Source organism: Antedon mediterranea, chromosome 5 (assembly GCF_964355755.1).
Source record: "Antedon mediterranea chromosome 5, ecAntMedi1.1, whole genome shotgun sequence".
NCBI classification, from domain to species: Eukaryota; Metazoa; Echinodermata; class Crinoidea; order Comatulida; family Antedonidae; genus Antedon; species Antedon mediterranea.
Window position 1 is genome coordinate 8,922,800 of NC_092674.1, and position 25,743 is coordinate 8,948,542.

At 31.7% G+C, this 25,743-nt stretch overlaps 1 protein-coding gene across 2 annotated transcripts in view; it reads right to left on the reverse strand.

The window, feature by feature from the left end:
• The window catches only part of LOC140048663 (peripheral plasma membrane protein CASK-like), a 102,818-nt gene that overhangs the window by 34,731 nt on the left and 42,344 nt on the right, over positions 1-25,743 (reverse strand). The window contains exons 6-12 of one of the 2 annotated variants that reach the window (XM_072093434.1): positions 23,149-23,221; positions 22,416-22,518; positions 18,369-18,544; positions 17,072-17,194; positions 15,861-15,944; positions 15,068-15,173; positions 14,577-14,698 (exon numbers count right to left, since the gene is read on the reverse strand). In XM_072093434.1, coding sequence (XP_071949535.1) covers positions 14,577-14,698; positions 15,068-15,173; positions 15,861-15,944; positions 17,072-17,194; positions 18,369-18,544; positions 22,416-22,518; positions 23,149-23,221 — 787 coding nt within the window. Of the gene's footprint in view, positions 1-14,576; positions 14,699-15,067; positions 15,174-15,860; positions 15,945-17,065; positions 17,195-18,368; positions 18,545-22,415; positions 22,519-23,148; positions 23,222-25,743 lie in introns of both variants that reach the window. The other variant, XM_072093433.1, reaches the window with a different exon arrangement.

The following is a 25,743-nucleotide window of genomic DNA, read 5'->3' on the forward strand; positions in this document are numbered from 1 at the left end:
TGCTTCAATAACTATTGATTGATAATTCATATGAAGAATCGGTTAATAGTTCTAGTTGCAATGCGATCAACAGGAATTCTGTATTGATTGAAATTAATGAGCAATGTAGTTAATCGAATCTAGTAAGAATGTTCTATAGTTATCTTCTGTAATATAGGACATAATTATTTGCTTCTTAGTTCATTATCACCGCTGGAATTTATTTTTTAAGCAGAATTGTATATGCGCCCTTGAACATGATATTATGTTTGATAGACTGAGATCCAACTGTACGCGCGTAGATTATTTTGCATGAAAATAAATGTATAGAGGGAGGAGATGGAGTCATACTTCGATGAAAGGCTTGCCTTATATTTCTGGGTAGGCTTATTACACCAGGGTACCTTAACCCAGGTTAAACTTATATGACATAGGCCTAAATGGTTATAAATCATGCTAGGCCTAAATGCAGCTATGGTAGGCCTAAACGCAAGTTTATACTTATATGCCATGGTAGGCTTAAACACAGAGGCTTATATGTCATGGTAGGCCCAAATGCAGTTTACGCTTATACGCCATGGTAGGCCTAAATATAGGTTATGCTTATACGTCATGTATAGCCGAATTCATCTAAAACGATTAACGACGAATTACGTAGCATGTTTAGACTGTTGAAAACCAGTTCTTAGAAATTTCTTAATAGGCAAATAATACAGGCAGATTAAAGGCTAACATTACAGTGTTGCTAATTTAAAATAATCCAATCACATACAGTGTGTTTAGTATATATTTCAATGTTTGTATATTGTTTTCATGAAGTAATTAACAATGAGTAAACAACCAAGATCGGAAAAGATAATGTTACAACAGGTATAATTCGTGTAGGAGGCATGTTACCACGTAATAGAAACAGCCAGCAGCATTTATCAATGTACAGTATGAGAATGTAAAAAGAAATGTTCTGTTTTGGCGGACAATATCTTTTATATGTGATCAATTATTACTACATTTGTACTGCTAAAAAAGGTTCTACTTTTAGTTTGAAAACATCAGTTTTACAGTCATGTAGACAAACATCTTGGAAGTGAGAAGTACCTACTGTATTTGTAAGCATACAAAGAATAGTATGGACCTACAATATTAAACGACTAGAGTGCAACAGATAATCTGCACATGCTCTGTACTGGCTCAATAGCAATGACAAAACATAACCAACACAGAGTGTATAAACTTACCACCCTACACAATGATCACAAGCCTTAATACTGGCTCAGTGTTTTGACAGTTTCACAATATCTGAAGCATCTAATTGTTTATGATTATTTGCGATAGCATTAAACTTCAGTTTGAAAAGAACCTTAGAAAATCCATGGAGGTATAAAAATAGATTTTATACCTCCATAGAAAATCTAACCTCTGTATTAATATTAAAGACTGGAGATATATTTAAATATAGCTGGGGGCTTGATAGCCAAAGGGGATAACAATACAAGATGGTCTAAGGGCCTGTTCGTAGGGGTTGAAAATACCAGCTTATTCCCGATTTCCGTTCGCGTGATCCAATTAACTTTTGCCTCAGGCTACAAAAAATTCGAGGTAAAATGTTCACCAAATTTGCAGGTTATTTCAGCGATAATCCAATTATACTCGGCCTTCGAGGATAATAAATCTCCGATAGAGGCAATGTGTCAAATTTTGACAAACGTTCGCTGCCTAGGCCCGTCATTTCTCCTACGAAGCTCTTCCATACACGCTTCGAGAGCGATCGTCAGCTGGTGCTGTCCTTGTTGGTGTAGACCGCTTAGTAGGCCTAGCTGGTCGGGGAGCCGCTGGTCGGTGGTGTTTCCGTCGTGTAACATTGGGCTCAAATTCTTCGTCAATGAGTAAAATAATGGTCGTCAGGAGAAGGCATATTTCGGCAGGATTATCGGCGTTAAGAGGCATAAGGTTTGTCGCAAGGATAAGCAGTGTAAAAGGTAGCAAGTAATTGTTATTGTAAAGAAAGATCGCGAGTAAAAAATATACAACACGAAACTAGCGTGCGAAAATGGGGTCGTAGGTTGTAAAGACAACTGACCTTAAAACGTAATTTCCGGTTTGTGATTCGTCGATTAAGCATAAGCGGTTAAATATTTCAAGTACGAACAACGCTCAATTTATAACCCGAGGCATGGGTGAAATTAAGCGCTTATTTTAACCACCGTACGAACACGACCTAACTTTTATCTATTGCATTTCAAAAATAATGAATAAGTTAATAAAAGGTCAGTTGGCTATCTAAGCTCCCGCTGATATTGAATTAAACATTTTAAGTTGTATTGGTAGTCTTTACACAACACATGCTGTCAATATAGTATATATAGTATAGTGTTAACCATCTGTTAACTAACATAGCCAGATGTAATATAAGTGTCACAGATGGTTGTCAATATTCGCACACACGCACGTTATATAATTGTTTCAAACAAAATGATCAGACTATTAGATTATCAAAACTCTGATGTGAACCATGAATTGTGTTGCTAGGTATTTTGTTAGTGACGCCACTAAAGTGACAATAACCGCATAGTGTTCAATTTTTATCTAGATTTTTTTTTGTATGCCTGTAATTCTAGAAATTCAGTTGTACAGTTTAACTACAATCTTGTTAATATTAAGGTATAAACATTATTGTTAAAAAAAATGTATGAAACCTCAAATATTAGTCTCGCTTTGTGGCGTCACCGACAATTTATCTATTACAATGCAATAAGTGTTCAATTTATATTTAAATTTTTTATTTTTATGCTTATAATTCTAGAAATTCAGTTGTACAATTTAACTACAATCTTGTTAATATTAAGGTATAAACATTATTGTTACAAAAAATGAATGAAACATAAATTTTGCATGTGTATAGGAAGTGTCTATTTTATGTGTCGCTTTGTGGCCCCACAGACTATTTATGCATCACAATGCAACCTCAGGCCCCTGGAAAAATCTGGTTTTAAACTATACTTTACAAAGTTAACAGGATATAATATTAAAGAGAGACAGTATGGCCAATATAATATGAATGTTACATAGTTATCTATTAACATGCACATTTGTCACATTACCATAGCCTAATAATAATTGGAAATAATAGTGTTTATGTGAAATATCATATCTCACAAAATTAATACATGCTCATAAAACTGCAATAACATGCCAGGATCCACTCAATATTTGACAACCAAATAGTATAATTTATGCTATTAATTGTAATTTTACTGTATAATGGTCAGTTTATTATTATTAATACAATTAAAAGCAATAATATAAAGAACAAGAATATAACAATTATATTGATCAGTTATTACTAAAGAAGTATAATTTAAAAAATCCAAATATAGTTATATAAACTGATTTATAATGGCGAGACAATTTCAATATAATTACGAAATAGACGAAAATCTGTTGGTTGCTGTTTAGTGAATAATAACAAATCTAGGGCAGAAAGGAATAATATTTTTCTTAAATGTGATTAAGACAGACAATTCAGTTGAGATCCTTACATTTTATGGCCTGTCACTCTCATTTTCAATTGCTCTTTTATTTCATGGATTACTTTTATTTTTATGTGAAGTGCATAGAGGCGTTTCCATTATGCACTTAAAAGTCCAAATTTATTATTATTAATTATTAGATCTGCATTTGAAAATTCAGGAATGTTTCAGAATGAATTTGTTAATTTCTTCGTTAACCAATTTCAGAGAATCTTTGAAAGTTAATCGTATTTAATTAATGAATTGAAAGATATGGAACATGTACTCTGAATACTGAATTAAATGATGGTAAACATGACCCCATTTTCTGGTATTAATAGTATACTAATAATACTGCTAAGTAATTGATGTGCTCCATTTGATTTAAATTGGTATTTCACATTAAGTCACAATACGCATTCAAGTTGCGGTGATGTTGCTACAAAATTGATGAAAATGTGATGATATCACTGATAGGTGGCACAGATGTCTGTATAACATAATGAAATCCTGACATTTTTATATGTTGGCATAGGACTATTATGTTATGATACATATAATAATATTATCATTTAATGAAAAACCTTTTAATAAGATTTATGTTGAAATGTTATTACAACTTGCTAATGGGGACACATACAGGGTGATCACACTGATCTGTGGCCAATGTTGATGAACCACCATCATAAAATCGTATGGAATATGAGTTGTAAATATCTTATATATGAGTTGCCACAACATTCCTACGAGATAGACATTAACGAACTGTATACGCAGAATACTATTGCAGACATTAAATATGAAAATACCAATATTGCCAGGCCAATTACCTTCTACGTTGTCGAGTTCCAAGATCAAATTCCAAATGCGAACACTTAACTGATATTAAAGTCAATTGGTAGGTCAATGTTTTCATACAAGACATAATCTACATAGGTTTAACATGCCAGAATATCACTAGCCAGAAAGTGTGATGACAGTTAATGGGGGGGGGGGGGGGGGAAACAACTAGATAAAACAAGCCTAGTCTAAAAATTTTATAAACCCAGAAACAAGTTTAAAATCTCAGTATCAAAAAGTTTCAAATACACATTTTGTTTATATTTATATAAAAGGTAAACACAAAAAGTTTGTTATCTATGCATGCCATGGTACAACATCTGATCAGTGGATTTACAACATACATTCAAGAACCAACTATATAACTGTATGATTGAAAACAATTTGAAACATTGTTTTCAACGCTTAAAATCCATTGAAAAAAAAACACCACAGAGTATAAGTATAGGCTGGCGACGTGGCTGCACCACGAAAAAATGGTGGTGACATGCTTGTTCTGAGCCCTTGTTGTTGTAGGCTGTGATATATGTAAAGTCTGCTATTAGGATGACCGTGTGCGATTAGTATTTTTTGAATAATCATAAATATATTATTTTGATCACGCTACAACAGATAGTGTTTTAGTCTCTCGAAGAAGACTGCTGTCTGGATATATGATTGAGTTCCATGAAATTGTTGTTAGAGTATAGAGTCACGTCCTCTTGGAATTTACGCTTTAATTTAGTCTAATGTACCATCAATTTTATTTCATTTGGGAAATTATTTTGAGTGTTCTGGAAAAATCTAAAAAATTAAAATCTGAGCAACACCTTTTTCTTGAAATTAATTTGATGCACTTGTCATCACCATGACAAGATCAAGGTTCGCAAATTAATTAATATTATCGGTTTTGTGATGGTGGGTCATACCATTCTAAAGATCATATTTCTCAAACTAACAATTCATTCATGAAATGAAGCTATTCTTAACAAAGATTGATCGCTGATATACGATTATAATTTATGCAAAATAAATTTATTATTAATTGTCATAATTTTGAAATCATTTAGCAGTAACTTATGTGATTAGATTTCAAGAGACGTTTCATGGTTGATACTTAACAGTTGTCTAGCATGCTAATTACTAATAAATATTAAATTAAAGAGTTTTATCAGCGAATAAAAAAAATTGTAATGTGTTACTGTTAGATTCTATATCTTATAATGATAATAGAAAATAACATTTAAATGATGATTTTGTTGATAAATATTTTAAAAATTTTAACATTTCCATTCTGTCCTTCAGAAAAACAATTAGAAATATTATTCTCATATTTGCCTAAATTTCTCAGATAACTTGTTATGCAATACGCAAATTCTTAATATGACATGCAATAGTGTAATGAACTAGATCAAAATGTTACAGATTTAATGTGATATCTTGAACAACTGTTTAGACTACCACATACAGTATAAATGGAATTTCTAGAACACCAGAAACATCAAATCAAATATTAAAGATGTATTGAAAAAATATTTTGTTTAATTTTTTTGTTGAATATGCCATTTTAATATCATATAATTGTTATCCACTTTGACCCACTTTTTTTTTTGTAATTAATCTTCATTTTTCATGTTTTTGGAGGACAATACATCTTTAATATTACAACTAAAATTCTGTCTTAAAACTAGAATTTGTAAAGCTTGAAAAAGGTTCCACAGGGGCAGATACAGAATTTTTAAAATGGGGGATCAAGTGCTTATATAAATATTAATATTCCGTCAAAAATACTAGATCTCAAACAGTAATTTATAATTTTATTTCAGCTGTAAATTTCACTAAGCTGGAACAAATTTGTTTACTTTAATTTAAGCTATTTCTCAAATCCTGAATTATAAAAGATGATCGTTTACTGGCAAATAATTAAATCTAAAATAAAATTTTGATTAAGATACCTTAAAATAGATATCTTATTTATTTTCTCCATAGATACGCTAAATATTAAATAAAAAATATTGATTTATTTCATAATATTCTGTCTTTAATTACATGCGAGTCAATGCTACTACTATAATAATAAGAATATTAATATTATATTGTAAATTGTAAAATTTTTTTCGAGGTTTAAATTTTGTAAGGATTTCTGCACAATTCTCTCTTCTGCCTAGAAAATTTTTAGAGATTTAACTGTGTATGCTTTCTTAATTTAAATGAATGTTTATAACAAACTTTGTTATCTGTTTATTCTGTATTTTGTTTAAATTTTATTTTTATATTTAACTTGTTATTGTTGTTTTACACTGTTGGTTAACAATGACAGATACAGGATTTTTTTTTAATTGTGAGAGCTGATGGTCTAAAATTGTAAAATGTGTGCTGAAGTTTTAATGTCCTATCTTTTGCAATGCAATGTTCGAAATATAGAGGGTATAGGGGGCTGAATTGACCAGAAAATCACAGGAAAAATAGCAACATGCGATGTCAAGCTAGAATGCTATATTTTTAGACCTCTCATAGCTAAGACCAATTCTTACAAGGAAACAACAACTTACAAATTAAAGAAAGAAAGTACAATTGGGACCTATCCCTGGATAAAAAAGACATTGTTATAGAAAAGGAAAGGAGAAACTTAATGCTGACAGGAAGGAACAAGTTCCATAAGGAACTGAAAAAATATCTCAACCCTGGAAAAGAACAAGAGAAATATAATCTACATGGGAAGATACTAAACTCTTTTGAAATAAGCAAAAGTAGGCATTAACACTCATGGACCGGGGATAAATACTGTCAGTTGTAATCGGTCAATTCACTTGCATGTGGGGCATACGTTGTGTCCTAGTGGGAACCAAGCTTAAATCTTTACTGGAGGAAGATGCCAGAAGTGGGACATAAAAGTACATTCCACTTCACTCTTATGCCTCAAGACTTTGCACTACTCTTGTTTATCATTAACATTGAATCCACTGTCATCATTAAAACATTTATATGAGCATTTTATCATCTTTATTCACTCCAACACATCCAGTTTAAGAACAATACAACTTCTTAATGGCTCATAGAAAGAAGAATAATGGATAGATACTGAAATAAAAGATGAGATGCACTTCCCTCCATTAGTTGCAAAATGAACATTTGAACGGATTTTACAAGTTTTAACTTTTAATAGTTGGAAATAAAGTAACATCGTCTTTGCAAACCCTAGACAAATGTGTTTTTAAAACCAGAACGCTAACGCATTTTGAGGTTCCTATGGTAAGGAATAACGATGCCAAACGCTAACGCATATTGAGGTTCCTATGGTAAGGAATAACGATGCCAAACGCTAACGCATATTGAGGGTTCCTATGGTAAGGAATAACGATGCCAAACGCTAACGCATATTGAGGTTCCTATGGTAAGGAATAACGATGCCAAACGCTAACGCATATTGAGGTTCCTATGGTAAGGAATAACGATGCCAAACGCTAACGCATATTGAGGGTTCCTATGGTAAGGAATAACGATGCCAAACGCTAACGCATATTGAGGGTTCCTGTGGTAAGGAATAACGATGCCAAACGCTAACGCATATTGAGGTTCCTATGGTAAGGAATAACGATGAACAAACGCTAACGCATATTGAGGTTCCTATGGTAAGGAATAACGATGCAAAATTAAAATAAATATTTCTTTAACAAACTATATAGTGTTAATAATTACTTGTATTTTGAGCAGACTTTTTATCATTTTTGATCACTTTAATTTGTGGTGTTTTTATGTATTAAATATGTAATAAAGTCAAATTATGTTATGGACGAATACAGATTCTTGAATGTTGAAAGAATCTGAATTTTAAAATGTATGTATATTGATCTTCATTTTTCGAGCTGGTTATAGTTGAAAATTGTACATTTTCCTAAATGTACAGTACATACGATTCCTACCCACATGTCAACATCTCAACCTTTCCAAAGTTCACAATAACACAAACAAAACTCGTCTACATGTACTAATGTGTGATTCAGACATGATTAATACAGTATTATCTATTCTCTTTCAATATTGATAATTTATTACCAGCATACAATAATACATCATTATTACACCAGATAATGCGGGTATTTTTACTATTAGTAAAAAGTACTATTCAGTATTAATAGGTCTTTATCATGTTTTTGCCTGGAAATACCATTTCTATGGTACTGTATATATGAAAAGGATAGTACTAAAATGTAAGAAGCATGAGTTCGAATCTATATGTGTGATATTGATCCTTGCAAGACATTTTAAACACATTCTGTAAACCCTTAAAAATATGGTGCTGGGGCAAACAACAAATTGATAAGAAAAAAAGTTAAAATTCTACTTCATTTGCTGCAGTAATTCTTTACTACCATATCCAAAGTGGGGCTGTAGCGTAATGGTTGCCCTCCAATCCCAATCCCTGACCTAATGCCAGGGTTGTAACTCGCGACTATTTCAACTCCAATAAGCTTCAAATGAGGCTTAATTTATAAGCACGATATATTATAAAATAGTCCTGTAATTGGCGAGTTTGTGCTCCCCTATCATATTCATTTTTGTTGTGTCACTTTGTAAAGTTTGAGTGATTGCAATAGACAACCATCACAAGACTGATTGCTTGTGATAGCTAATTTCTAACACGTTATTAACCCTGTTAACCCCAGATGTCGTTCAATGATATCTTAATGTCTATGATTGCACCTTCACAATTACAGTGCTGACATATATTTTAATTCTAGATTGATTTATCAGAAAGGTGCATCACTTCTGTAGGAAACACCTTTGAAGTAAATCGCAATTTCATGAAACTTGTTTGAAATCACTTTTACATTTTCTGAACTTGGACCAAAATGAGGAGAGGATACTGAATGGCTAATAAAGTGGAAGAACAATTTCTGTTGCCTAGGTAGATTTGGCCATAACATTTTCATAAGCTAGGCCTATTTATTAGCACTTTCAAAGCAATATAAGATTATGAGGACATGTGTGATGAACACAGAATGCCAGTGCAAACGTTGCGTGTATGAATCACAGATATATAAGATTTAAAAAAAGGCATTTCAAGAAATATAAACTGCTTAAGATGGAAACATCTTCACTGAAGTGAACAAATTAAAATAGTATTTATAATTCAATAGATCTTACCCAATGTTCAAATGCTTTATACATATCTAGCTTATTATTCACTGGACTAGGAGTTTTTATTTCCTTTTCTTTTATCTCGCAATTTCCTCTAACTTTTCTGTTCGCTCGTCGCGGCAATGGCGATGGCGTTTTATGATGTTTTGGACAATGCTGCTGTCCTAGCATAGCATCTGCATTCATAGCTGAAAACATGGTTGTATATTCTCAAGATATAAATCAGATTTTAATTCAAACTGTAACACGATCCGACTAAACAACAAATGGAAAGGTGATAATGCTATAAATCGTGAAAGATCTTGGCCGCAAATGTAACATAAATCGTAGAATTCTTCCTTTCGCTTCTCAAGTTATAATTATTCATCTGACTAGAGTGGTAGAACATGTTCCAGGCTGAGTAGTAGTATATCTTCTAAGTGATTTGTTCATGAAGTCAGCAAGAGGTATATCTACCTTAAGTTATCTGGGCATGTGCAAAACGAATAAACCAATGACTAATTAACACTACCAGCTAATGATAAACCATATCCTTTGAAAAGTGAAGATGCAACCATAGTATGAAATACACACTCCAGGGATGAATATACTATTGATGCGAATTTCGTTGAAAATCCGACCCTAATCTACTATAAACACTTTAAATTCATCAGTTCAATGTCGCTTTTCTTCTATTGCTGGCATTAGCCCAAAATAAAAGCTAGTTTTATCGCAAAGATTTACTAATTCCGACAGATATGATGACCAAACCTGACTGATATGATGACTGGCAAAGCAATTTGTAAGTTGTGGTGTGAAACAAGTGCAATGGGCTATTCCAAGTTGATTTTACTAGTAGAACAGAAATACTGATAGCATAATACTCCACTCCATTGGAAGAATTTTGACTTGCTTTATCTGAATGCCATCAGGCAGAAATCTTACCATATCATCCTCTCAATGGAGGGAACTTCACTAGACCATACCATTATCAAACCAGGGGTGACATACCATACATAATCCATATATACCATTATTAAAATTAAGAATAATGATTTATGCTTGACAGCTGCAGAAATATTGTAATCTATGATACATATAATATGAATTAATGTTCAAAAAACGTTGTTTAACTCGCATTTAAGCCATTAACCTTCCCCGTATGAATAATGGGCCAGACCCAAAGACACCTATTATATTTAATTTGATCAATCTCATAGTAGTGAACAATAACAAGAGAATGCTAGCCGTTCAATACATCTACTTCAGCCTCTGTTACTATATAATTGGTCGTAGTATGTGTCCAATAATTATCCAATAAAATTATCAATCATTTGTGATTAGGTTTCACCAATTGTTGTATTCTTCATGTTTATCTTCCAATTATGGGTTCTTCTCAAGTTGTTTGAATGCCTTTAGGTTAATTCCCAAAGGGCTTTATATTTTACATTATGGATGACAACTTTTGGCATTTTAAAGATTATTATTGCCTTAAAAAAATAATTTTGTTTAATTCAATGTTTTTGTTGAATATGGCATTTTAATGTCACATAATAGTTAATTGGATCGGGAAAAAAATATTTACTTGAAAAAACTGTCAAATTGACTGGAAGACAATGGGCTTTTGGTTGAATTTAACCATTTATTTTGTCTTTTTGAAACATAATTTGTTTAGTTTTTTTTCTACGGAATTAACTCCGAAATGGTCATTCAAGGTCTTTTTTTATTAATCTTAATTTTTCATGTTTTTGGGGGACAACACATCTTTGAAATTTGTATTATTTTAATCAAATAGTAAATAAAATATTGGTTGCTAATTTTGTAAAAGATACATTAATACATTATAACTACAGATTATCATTTATTTGTTCATTTTAAATAAATTGTTCTTAAAAAAAATATTTTAATCAGCTATTTTTAGAAATGTAATTGCTTTGAATAGATATTAAACACATTTCTTCTGTGTATTGTTTATTTATTTCAAATTGATACTTTAAAGTGCTCAATGTTGGAAATAGCAGATTAATTGAATAAAAGTTTACTTTAAAACATAAAGTGTGTTATAAAACAAATAATGTATGTTTTGTATTTAATAATGGGCAGAACATTTAAATTTCTTCTAAGCCTGAGAGCTGATAGATAGAAGGGACAGTGAGCAAGTGATGGAGACTTGATTCTATTAGATTTAACCTTTCATAAATTATAATGTTAAAGGTACAATTAAGTCGGTCTCTATTATATATATTTTTACATTAAGTTACACAGCAGATGTACAGACATACAATAAATTTGAGAGTGTTAACATTAATCCAGCAGATGTTGAAGAATATTTCATCGGTAATATAAGAGCTCTGGTCAGCATACTTCAATAGTAAAGAACACTGTCTTTTCAATGATAATAAATAAGCACATAGAAAAACAACATATCTCACTGACCAATACTACATGTGTTGTAACCAGATCCAAGATTCCAAAATCATTATAAGATATATTGTTTGAAAACTCAGAGACAATTTAATGGTGAAGTTGTATTTCTCTATTTGGCAAGATTCTTTATTGACAAAAACTTACTAAAGTAGTTTGATAGTGTAGACAGAGCTTTAGGAAAATGTTTGTGTTAAAAATTTTTTTCTAAAGCTACCAGTTTGACAAAAAAGTGTGATATTTCCAAATATGGTAGTGATATTACATCAGCATGTGCATATATAAGCACATAACATTTTTTTGTCACATAAGGTTTGATAGTGTAGACAGAGTCTAAAAGGGGACTGCTTCTGTTTGTGACCAACAGTAACTAAAAGTCTCGTTTTGGAAACCATTATTAAGGGGACTCTTTCCCATGAAACAAGAGGTAATAAATGTAATAAACACTACGGTCAATCCCTATTCAGGGGACGCCCCCAATAAAGGGGACATTTGTTGGGTCTTGAAGTTTTTCTATGGAATTCTACTATATCAGAATTTTGTTCAACTATTACTCAACCCATGAAGGATACCTCAATGCTCATCATCTCCACACAATACATGATGCCTATAACCCCTACACACTCTTTAGTAGAAGGCAACAAGCATAAAGAACCTCATTGACCTATACCCTACACACTACAAGTTTATGGAATACATACACAAGCTTTACCATGAACATGTAGACGTACCAATGACCTTTCATATCTAAATTGTGTACAAACTTCACTTAACATAAAATTTGATCATCATCTAAATCCCCCCAGGCAATAACACGCGTCCCATTCACAAAATGTTATCCCAGACCAGGTAAAATAAACGTCCTAGTTTTGTAATGTTATTTTACAAGAACTGCTGGCGGTATATAACAGAACAGGGGTCCATGTCAAACCTACTTATCATCCTGTGTAGACCATACTATGAGGTCATTACTTCTTATCATCGAGTGTAGTCCACAATATGAGGTCATTACTTCTTACTATCCAGTGTAGCTAGTGTAGACCACACTATGGGGTCATTACTTCTTATCAATGATTTGATCATGTCTATTTCTAGCTATGTAGAGTATTAATGTCTATTGCCAGCTCTAGAATAATTCTACACATTTCAAGTTATTTCTATTGTCTTGTTTAGTACACAATTATAAAAAAATTGGAGATCGTATCCAAGTATGCCGTTCACCGTCATGTGTTCATAGATTACCTAATTCTCGGTCTGACTTGAAACAGAGTATGCATTTAGTTAGTGTACAATTTATAATATTCGCAATAAAACAATGAATGTCAAATACTATTGTGTAAAAATTAGTCTGAAATTTACGACACTAAATAAGATAATCCCACCATAATATTTATCCTTTTATAAATATCCTACTGACCTATACTGGTCTCTTAAGCTTGGTTCCCACTAGAACGTAACGCAAGGACGTAAACGCAACGCAAGCGTTTTAGCCAATGACAAGCGAAGTTATAGACAGTTAGCAATCACAAGCAAATAAGCCATCGCTTGTGATTGGTCAATTCACTTGCGTTGCGTTACATCCTTGCGTTGCGTCGCTAGTGGGAACCACGCTTTACAGTATTAGAAACAGTTTTTCCTTCAATCAAAATCACTTTCATTGTGGTATTATATTCAATAGAGGAAACAATAGCCTTTTGATTTGGTGGAAAATTAGGTGTCTTTAATTAAAAGGAGATGTACATAATTGGATGTAAACAAGACTATAAGGTCATGTCTACTAATTAAGTTATCAATCTCATATTTTCCCGAGAAAGAGGGTCACGGACGGCATCATATCATACAAAGCACATGCCTCTGTATTGAGCATCAATACCCGTAGACTATGGCTATTCAAAATATGTAAACTCAGATTGCCTACATTCCAGCTATAATCAAATTTGAAATTAGATATAAATAATCAAGGTAATATTTGATCTTTACCTCGGAGAACACATGTGAGTTGATTACTAATGTTAATAACATTAACTTTCATTTTCCACTCGCAATTCGAATAAAGCTATTTAATTAAAAAACATCTGCAAAGGTTGATCATCAATTCTTAAACTTAATTTCACATAATTGCAACCATTTTAAATACAGGTTAACTAAACTGAGTGAATACCAAGGACTGAGCATAATCAATTATTGCTTTGCAGAACAAGAGTTTTAAATTAAAGGCTTCAAAAAGCTAGAAAAAAGGCAAAATATGGAAATTTCCATTATTATAAAATACTGTAAATATTTTCAATAGAGGGCTCACTTCACATTTAGATCTTTTCTAAATGTAGACATCAACATTCATTTAAAGAACTGTACTGTAGATATTATCTTCAAAAATTTAACCTAGCAATTTTTTTTTAATGATGTTTGTTTGACCAATGCAGGTAATAGCATATTTAAATAGCTACCTGAGTGGGTGGGTCTCCCCATCAACAGCAAGACTGGTACCAATAGCTTAAAATACAGTTGGGGACGCCTTCAGGATCCAACGTGTCATTCCATTCATTGGCAATAGTGTTAAAACATAACAATATTGCCCATCGCTCATTTCAAAGAAAAGTGTTAATAGAGGTGACCACTGAATAGAAAGGGTTCTACTATCTTTCATACAAAGTAAATCCATGTGAATAAGCATCCCAAGTTTTAGAATTGAGTGTGACTTATTAATTTAATTTAAGTATGACTTACATCAAGTAGAGAGTGTAACTGAGTGTCTTCAAAGATGCCATGTAGAAATTCCAAGTCCCTCTCGTCACACTCCATCAAACATTGGATTTCTTCTAAACTATCAAGCACCTGCGCTACTGCACCTACAAAAAAAAACCCAATTCATTGAAATCCATTTTCTACTGTAGACTCTACTGTGTTGTTACTGTAAAACCAGAATCTTTCACATGCATTACGCTGCAAATAATTTTCGGGTATAGTATTGAATATAAAATTACAATATACAGTACATTCTGTATTAGTATCTTTAAAGCACGAAGATCGCGCATATGATGGTTGACGTTATCTTATTTAAGGAAAATACATCCTTAAAAGGCTTATATGACCACTGTCTCTGCCACTATATCAGAATTTTGATTTAAATGCGGTTGCAGTCTAGTTTACAACGCATTGGCTTGCTTATCCTTTAATTTCAAAGTTACATTTTAACTTTATGACGGCTGAAAACTTACCAGACGATGTAGGATCATCGTGGCTAAAATCAGTTAAATGTTTCGTGTTTGGGTCGCTATAGAAACTTGTGAATTTGCTGCTTGTGACCGCTGCTAACACGGCTCCCTGTGTAAAACAATTATACATTAAAACATTTGTTATTTGATATTATTAAGTTATGTGGCGCTGTTCATACGCTCGACACTGCTCGCTTTTTGGGAGTGTTGATTGGCAAGGATCAGCAGTTGGTGGAGTCCTGTCTACTTTAATTAACTTGATAAGATGTTCGGTGGTGTTCTAAAGAAGCGAGTCATCGGCTTAACCAATACATCAGCTTTCAGCGTAGTAGCAGACTTGGGCCCCTGGGTGTCCTCACCGGTCATTACTCCTGCTCATACTGTATGTGCCAGCAGGCCAAAACTATTTAATTCAACATTTTTTTAATATATTATATTGTACTTTTATATATGTATATCGAAAATTGCAAGCAGCCTAGTTTTCCACAGTGAGGGATGAATACAGTTTTTACTTTTTAGTTATTCTGAAAGTGCGCAGCTTCTAATCCAAAATTAATCAAGCCATTGTACCGTTGTTATTTCAACAATAGGTAATAAAATATATTTTGTAAGATTGAACTTGAAAAAACTATTCATAAAGTAATGAAGAAACTAACATGATATATTTGCTAAAGTAAGTAAGATGGAATTACAGTAGATAATTGTATTTACTGAATTTTAATTTAATCAATGACCACTAAGATCCACAATGAAATCAAATAAGTTAAAATGTATTCTTGCAATTAATCATACCCACCTTTAGCTTCCTCCTTGCATTGAATTTTTTAAGCTCCTCGACAGTTTCGTGAAGGTGGATCTTGGGAGCGGTTCTATCACGTTCCTGTTAAATAATACAAATTAATATCAATTATTCAGACGGCCTACATAATAGCATTAACAAGCAAAGGTTTTGTATAATAAATATTAATATTATATACAAACTTGAAAGTAATATTACAGTTGGCATAACATTGTTATACATTATATATTATTTAAATTGTTAGCAACAGATTGAAAAAAAAATTAATATAGTAATTAGGTAATAGTACAGTACATTAATATTATATCAAACATGTAACATATATAGTTATATGTAACATAACAAATACACACACAAATGAAAATGTTAATATGATTTGTTTTAATGACGAAAGGATCATGCATAAGTAAATTAGGAAATGATTAGTAATATAGTTGGTAAAATGTAAGTATCATATTGGTTTAGTCCACTTTGAACAAAAAGTTTACAAATGGATGATTTTCATTTCATTCTACAATCTACCTTCAAGTATTTATATTTGTTGTATTTCAATTATTAAAGGCTCAGATGAATTTTTTTTATGTTGTAGAATAAGACAATAATAGGTATGAAAATGAAGTAAGTTGCAAAAAGTAATTATTGAAGATTACGAGCATATAAAATGTATCTTCATTTTGCAACTAATTCTTTTTTTATTTTCAGTTTTGAACAGTTTTATATTCCAGAATCAATTCTATTTTCTTAACAGAGCATAGCAAAAGTAGTATATTAATTTTGTAGGACAACATAGTCAGACGCCTTTTTTACTCAATCTCCTGTGAGTTCTGTTCCGGCAAACTCTTATTCAGGAGCTTTAAAGAGCTGAAAGAATGGAGCAGAAAAAATGGTGTCTCTGCATCTACATCATCATTTTGTGTGTGTTATTTTTAGGTAATTTAATGAACTTTTTAATCTCTTTGTTTGTGTATAGCGCTTACAAACATTATTTTTAGGCGTGACATAATACAAGACAGCCATTATTATTATTGTTATTATAAACAACACAATAAACTTGGAATGACGGAAATGGTTTGATCCTACCTTACTACGATCATTCCTAAATTCATCAGCTGGAATCCGGAATTCTAAAAATCATGGATGAGAGTGGAGTAAAGTGCTCATTTATGAGTGAAACAATGAAATGATGAAAAGAGTGTACTCACACTTACCCTCAACCAGGGGTGGTCAAGAACCTGTTCTACCGTGATTCGCTTGTTCGCGTCAACTTGCAGCATCATATTTAACAGATCTTTGGCGCTGTCTGAAATGTGGTCCCACTGTCTTGGTTTCATCTGAAACATATTTTAAAATGTCATGTTGATAAATAATCAATGTTCAATTCATAAAGTTACCTGAATATAAACATTTAAAGATGGAAAAAATGACAATAGACAACTATTTTATTGGTTTCAAATAAACAATTTTGATCAAATCAAAATTAAGAATCTAGACTACGCCTAAGCTTTACACCTGACATAAGCCTGTGTACTTCCACCAGCCAAGCGTGGTGGAATAGCTCCAGAGAAGCGCTACTAGAGATTGCAAGGTCAGATAATCCAAAGGTTATTACATCATATGTTCACTGGCACGTCGACGTGAATGTCCACTTAATCTGAACATTCATATATCTGTCGGTGAGTAACCAGTCGACTACGACCCATGTGGACATGGACTTATACCTCCATGGTTCATGTTCACTCAAATCTAAAAGTCCTTAATGCACAACTATAATGTATAGCCTCCTCTATTGGTTTAGAATATCAAAATAAGCAGTAGGTGTAAAAATCCAATGAGTGGTGAACCAATTGTTTGGTTGCCAATTACTCAGTACAAGAAGCCCTAAAGGTACTATATTTGCTAAAATTGATGTATTGCCTTACATAAGCTATACACTGGGTTTTTTTTTAATTAATTGTCTGGCAAAAAGAACTGATGAGATGTGCTAATAATGTCATATAACCTCAATTTGTAGGTACTGACACAAAAGCCAATAATCAATAACCTAATTTCTATCTTAATACCAAAATTTCCCTTTTAGCAATGCTATACAGGTGAATGTCCACAGTCTAGTAAAGAACAATATTTATCACCTGCTATGGTTAGCATATCATTCATATTTTTAAGAACCTTTTCTATTTTAAGTGTAGTGTGTTATAGAACTAAAGAGAGATCATAAGATACAGTACTAAGAGAGATCGTTTATATTTCTTATACCTGAATTGTACTGGGTAGTTTAAACTACTTTACAGGTATTTCTCCTTGTGTTTTATAAAATATTATTTTTCACTAACTATGAAAGAATTATTTTAGACAGATTCTACTATTAGTCACTTGTGTTGGGTCAAATAATTGCATTGCGAATGCACTCTTTTATTGCACTGTCTAATCATATTCAATTCTTTTGTTTCCCAAGCTGGTGTGTGCTGAAAGAAAAAAAGGTTTTAATTAATTTAATCGTTGCCTTACATTGTACCGTCCTTTGATAATCATCTCAAATAGTCTATCTTTCGTGCCGAAAAATGGCAAACTTCCACTGAGGAGAATGTACATCATCACGCCACAACCCCAAATGTCTACTGGCTTTCCATATGGTTGGCGTTTCACTACTTCTGGAGCCATGAAATGCGGCGTTCCAATTCGACCTAAATTGAAGCAAAAAAGATAAATGATTAGATTTTAAAAGTGAGACATAAAAGAATGAGAATATCCTACAACAATTTCTGAGTTTTTTGTAAGAGTAGGTGTAGTAGTTGTTAATAAAGAATAAGTGTATGTATTTCATTTTAAAGTGTATGTCACATTAAACATTACAAACAATTTGAAACATGAGATGACTGCAAAAACATATTTCACATGTTACAGCTGCAAACATACAGTTTTCACATGTGATATGGCAGAAACAATTTCAGATTTCACATATTATGATAGCAGAAAAGAGTTCACCATGTTATGGCAGCATAAAGAATTATACCATGTTATGGCAGCGGAAATATTTATACCATGTTATGGCAGCAGAAAAGAGTTCACCATGTTATGGCAGCATAAAGAATTATACCATGTTATGACAGCAGAAAAGACTTCACCATGTTATGGCAGCATAAAGAATTTTACCATGTTATGGCAGCAGAAAAGAGTTCACCAGTTATGGCAGCATAAAGAATTTTACCATGTTATGGCAGCAGAAAAGAGTTTAAACTTTATGGCAGCAGAAAAGAGTTCAAACTTGATGGCAGCGAAAAGAGTTTAAACTTTATGGCAGCACAAAAGAGTTCACCATGTTATGGCAGAAGAAAGAGTTCACCATGTTATGGCAGCAGAAAAGAGTTCACCATGTTATGGCAGCAGAAAAGTGTTTTTATGACACCAGATGTTATGGCAACAAAAAAATAGTTTAGTTCACATGTGATGGCAAAACAAAAAATAATTTCAAAACAGTATTTCACATGTGATGACAACAAAAAAGATTTTTACACATTATGGCACAAACATTTTACAGCAAAAAAATAACATTTCATTTAAAGAAACTTGCACATTATTTATGATGGATGGAAACTCGTATTTTACATTGTGACAATAAAATGTATAGTTAGGGAATATTTTCACTTGAGACAAAAACAAGATCTTCTATAAAATTATCTTAATGGGGCTAATGCCTCTAATCAAATGGAGAAACACAATTTAGTATAGTGCCACCAACTGCTTATATAGCAATATAATTATAACAGTTTTGTTTTATACATAATTTTAAATAATTGAAAGTACATTAACTGAAATTAAATATTTTGAATTGGTGATTAAAATTAATTAAGATATGGAAATGGATATTTCATAATAGAAAATTAACTTATTAACACAAAGCCCAATGAAACATTGTTTAAAATATTAATGATTATTATGATGATGGATAATAGGTGTGGATAATTTCAACTATAGTTATATTTTTGGTAATATCCTTGATAATGCAGAATTGTATAAACAAAGATCACAGAGCTAACAGTCTGAAGGGAACATACAATGATCAATGTTGTCAAACGTTATGGATCTATAGATCAAGAGATATAGACACAACTGTCTTTATTGAGTTAAAGCCATAGTGAATACCATTATACACGTTTAGAATTCATGCTATATTTCTCTACATTGTAAAGGTAAGGGGTCAAACAAAAACACTTCTTCATCTTCAGGGATGAATGGCTATCTGTTACCTTTTGATGAGTTTACATGGATAAGCATTATTGGCCACAGAGCGAGAATTAAAAACATATTTTGGATTCATTTCAACAGAAATATCTACTGTACCTCCAAGTAGTCGTTTAAAGATAATAGGGAGTTTTTGTTTTCATGACACGTCATTCGGACGCAGCTGTCAAGTAGAAAAGTCATTCTGAGCATGCTCAGAAACATATGAGCATTAACGACCGCCAAATCGATAGTCATCGATAGAATTATGTGAACTGGATGCAAGAATATTCAGTTGGTTTACCGCCGCCAAACAGGCTTAAAATATAATATTATGTTGGGGTTTAAATACGTGAATTAGCTTGTTTATGAGATACAGTATCATGACAAAAAACAATAATTATGTTATCGCGCATATAACCACTCATTTAAATTATAGTACATAATTAATGTTCACATTGGGATGTAACAGCACTTTTGTTTTATTACTAATGGAACGACGAGAAATATCACAAGAGCCTTAAGAGACCAACGACACTAAACTTAATTGCATATTCTTACAACAATAACGATTCAACATCAACATTCCCATACTTAATAACGTAAACAGAGATAAAAAGGGAATTAGGTTTAATGGAAAGTTACTACAGTATATCCAGCCATCGACGGGAGCTCAGTATTCTTTAGCTCTATCTCTCATTTTACACCAGATACCACAAAGTCTCTTATTTTCGCTTAAACAAAATTTTCGTGGATATCTAAGAAATTAGCTAATTTCCACTGGGGCACAACACACCACCATAAGTAATTTGACCAATCATGACGTGAGGCTTCATCCGAACCGTAACTTATGATTGGTCTACTTATTTGCATTGCGCTGATGTCATTGTGGAAAAAAAGCTTTAATACACAATCAAATTGTTAATCAACGCAGAAATCAATGAAATGCCTAATTTTCAAAACTGTATTTTATGATGGCAAAAATAAATGACTTTACAGTAATCTTATTTTGTTTAAACATTGAATGAGGGTGTAATCCTCAAATTACTATAACTGACCCGATTTAGAAGCTGTATTGAGGTAGCAAAAAAAATAGGAGAAAAAAGCAAAAAAAATTGTGTTAATAAATTATTTAAAACCAACCAAGGTGCACTGAGTAAACAATAGATTTTAATAGAATGAATATTAAAACAACAAAAATTGTTATCATCACACAGCATTCGTAACTCTTACAATTTCTCCTCCTTTAAATCTCTTTTGAAAAAACACCTGTTTCTCTCTCTCTGATTTTATTTCTTTTTATCCTTCTTTCATTGTAGGCATACTGTATATTTATATTTATAGATATATATAAATTTTTTATATCTTTGTTTATTTTGTGTTTTTATAGTTTATTTTGTGTTTTTATAGTTTATTTTGTATTTACTGTTTGTATTGTTTGAGGGTCCCTAATGATCAGCTGATGCTGGATGGACCAACCTCATTAAATATTGTTGAAATAAAAAATAAATAAATAAACTTTAGGTTAAACCTTTCGATCTTCTAACGGAAGACATATTTTCTTTGTAAATAGAAAAATGAAATCAATAAAAATAAAGGAGGTGTATAAAAATACAGTTTACGTAAAGGTCATTTATTATATGTAATTGACATTTCCATAATAATATTCAATTTTTTGGTTCTCTTTTTTTTTTTTGCATTTCATAAATAATAAAAAAAATAGTTATGCAATGAAGCTTACAATAAATAAATGTAATGATTTAAATTGTAAAGATGAGAAAATCTGAGAAAAACTTACTGATAGATTGTTACAAAAAAACATTAACAATTAAATAGAGCAATGGCTTGGAAATGTTTTGATATCTTTTCTTTTATGTTTATATTGAGAAGATGGTAATGGAAATATCTTGGAACCTTTACAATTACAAAACACTCTAAACTTAAAACGATGTTGATGGGCTGTATTTAGCAAACCAGTGTAGCCATCCACAGACGTCACTATGACACTACAGCTATATTCATTTCGTTGGAATTGTACTTTTGTATTGTATTTTTATGATTCAACACCAGACAATATTTAGATTTGCTATGGATGACAAGCACCTCAAATCACCACTTTTCATAATTTGAAATGATGCACAAACTTGTCAAACAAACCTTCAAACTATTTAGTTAGATTATATTTTTGTAAAAGAATATTTTAACTTCTGACAATTGAGTTGATTTTGGTTTACTAAATTTTAGATAAATATTTCAAAAATTGAATGAGAAAGGGTCTTTCAATCAAGCTTTTGAGATCACCTGATTTGTGTATGTGTGTTTGTTGTTACTTACCTCCAGCTATTAAACCAGACTCTGGTAACTGGATTGCTATGCCGAAGCCACCAAGTTTTACTGGCGCTGAGTTTTCCTTTGTTGCTAACAAAACACAATGTGGCTAGACAACAAAAGTAGATTATTATTATTATGTTTAAATACTAATATAATAATCATATAAACTTAAGATATAAACAAAAATGTGTTACCAGACAAAATAAGAAAAGCACTCATCATGCTCAAGTTTTTCAAAATATTCAAAATAATAACACTGTAAATTTATGAGCACATCTTCATATTTAAAAAAAAAACTATTTTATTAACGGTACAGTACTTAGTTTAATTTGAAACTGAGTAATTTTGAATTAGGGCCTCTCTACAGACATAATGACAACTCGAAGTGCAGGGCCTGCCATGATCAGCACACTGCCAGGAGGTCAACCCAGACTCTTAATAGTGTACAGTTTTTATTGTGCACATTGTGCACTGTATGTACACAGATCCAACAGCTTTACATCCAATCAGAAGGATGAGCCAATGAAAGTAAAGTATCTTCCCAAAGGATACAAGCAATATGGCACAGACAGGACTCGAACTCATGCCTTTCAGACCATTACATCATACCACTCTCTACTGTCGTATCTGATAGTGGTTTGCTGTATAGGAATTTTGGATGAGAACACTGCCATAATGGCACAGGTTTTGATTCTATTGGTGTTGGATATCTAGTGCTTTTAAAGCACAATTTTACCTTTATATCTCTATGTATTATATCGTTCTCATGACAATATTTCAATGCTTCCAAAATTTGACGTAGGTAATGGCTGTCGAAAAAAAAAAGAAGCATAATATAAAGATTCATATAAAGAATAAAAAAAAAATTTAAATGTTCAATAAATAATAACCATAAAAGAAGGAGATGCCAAACATTAAAATCTATTTATCAAATTTAATGCTTTGGATTTAGAGTTGAAAAAATGTATTGATATAAAACTAACGATTACAATTTTGATTTATTTTAGTTGTCGCGTGTGTGGGAGATATGATCCCTTAGATACGCAAATTTAGTAAACATTTTATTTCAGAAAAACAATTTCCTTTTAGTTTCATACAGTTTTTATTGTAGCGATTTCCTTATTTTAAAGACAATGTAATTGTAATATGAAAGACTGAAAACAAAAATAAATACAAATTTCTATTCACATTTTCCAATTACTGTAACAACAATATTTACATCTTTGTAGAAGGTTTTCAATTGTCCCATTTTAAAGCTTTGTCTACACTATCAAATTTTATGTGACAAAAAAATGTGCCCATATATGGACATGATGATGTCATATCACTACCATAATTAACTATATTTGTGCACATCACAACTTTTTTTTTGTCAAACTAGTTTGATAGTGTAGACAGAGAATAGATGATGAAAAGTTCACGAAAAAATAAATAAATATTTGTTTTAATTATTTTTATATACAGGGAATAATTTCGCCAGTGTAGCATAGCAAAAAGCTATACAAAACAACCTTATTGCTACATATTTGTACAATTGTGTAGCAAAAAATACAATACAAAACTATGTTTCTGGAATCAAAAATCAGTTTGATTGCTAAACAAAATTTCGAAATGAAATTTTTCCCTGATATATAATATAATCAAATCATAAATTCTAAATATGGACAAACTGATTTGTGAGTCCTATAATATATGATATTGACAATGTATAATCTACAAAATAGTTTCAATAGTACGCTGATTAAAAGGCAACTCAAATAAAGCATCTGAATTATGAATTCTATATTAAACGGATTATATTCGACAGTTCTATCAACGTATCATAATATATTATGATATTAATACGCAGTTACTTACACACAGAGGCGATTGATTTAAACTGTAATAAACTACAATCAATCAATTTATTTTGTATTATAACCATTTTCAACAACATAAACATGAATGAATATAAACCAAGTTATTGATTATATATCAAATAACATTCAATAAAGAAAATATGCGTGCAATGCTGAATAAAAGGTGAAAATAACACAGCTTTAATAGCATCCATTGTAATTCATCGTTACAGGTTATTGTACAAAACATAAAATAACACACATCATTTATACTTCAGGTAACTGTTTTTGTCAGCGGTGATGGTATATTATATTTTAAATCACAAGTGGATTCAAATCTTTGTAAAAAAAATAAATAAAGCGTAACACTGCGGTTAGATTTGCGTACAGTGAATACCAATTACAGGCTATTACCTAGATTTATCGTAACAGTTGGTTATACATATAAAATTGTTGGTCCCTGTTGGAAATCACAGACTCATAGTAGTGATTTCTTTTATTATCAGTTCAAAACTAAATTTTAGTATGTTGGTGATAAAAGGGAATTGAAATGAGGTTGGAGAAAAAATGGGAAGGAAAATAAAAGAAATGGTTGGAAAATGAATGTGGAAATGAGGAAAAGGTAGAGAAAGTAAGGTGGAAAAAAAGGGGAAGGAAGAAAATAATAAGTTAATGAATGTAGAAAAGGAAAAAGGGTAGAGAAAAATAGGTTGGAATAATTTGTTGAAAAAAACAGATTGAGAAAGTAAGATGGAAAAGAAAATTTGAGAAAATGAGGGCAATAGAGAATAGATAATATTGACAGAAGGAGGAAAGCAAAGATGAGAAAAGACGATTGAAGTAGGAAGATACAAAAGGAAACTGGGGAAAGTTTGAAGACTATAATTGATCAGCCACTTGTAATAAGCATTGGTTATTGCACTAGGTACTATAATAAATTAATCAAATGGACTATAAATTTAGACTTTATTATCACTAATAGTGCCCAGACCTATTTGTATGAATATTTTATTTACTGTCAGTGTGATAGAATTGTACCAATACAAAGTGCGTGTTTAACTTTTGATTGGTTAATCTTTTTAATCTTACTTCTTTTGAATAACATGGTTCAAGGTAGAATGTTTATTATCAATGAGCCCAAAATATTATACTCATTGTTCTACATTTCAATCTTTATTGTGCAACTTTACTTCGGTGCTTAAAATTGCTTATACATTCAAAGTACTATTAGGTTCAAGAATTTGTCTCATTTCAACACACCAGTATTTAAGGCCCTGTTCAGACCCATGGCGTTAGACCGTTTTAGCGTAGAACGTTACTATCAAGGTCACGTTACAAACCGCAGAGAAAAAAACGAGGTGTTCAGACTCATCTCACAGCGTACGATTATCGTTACAACAGAAGTACGTCATCCAGGTTGTTTCTAGTTGCATATTCATGTGCTCTTACCCACGTGTTTTCATCTTTATTTCCACTGTATATAGGCTAGATCT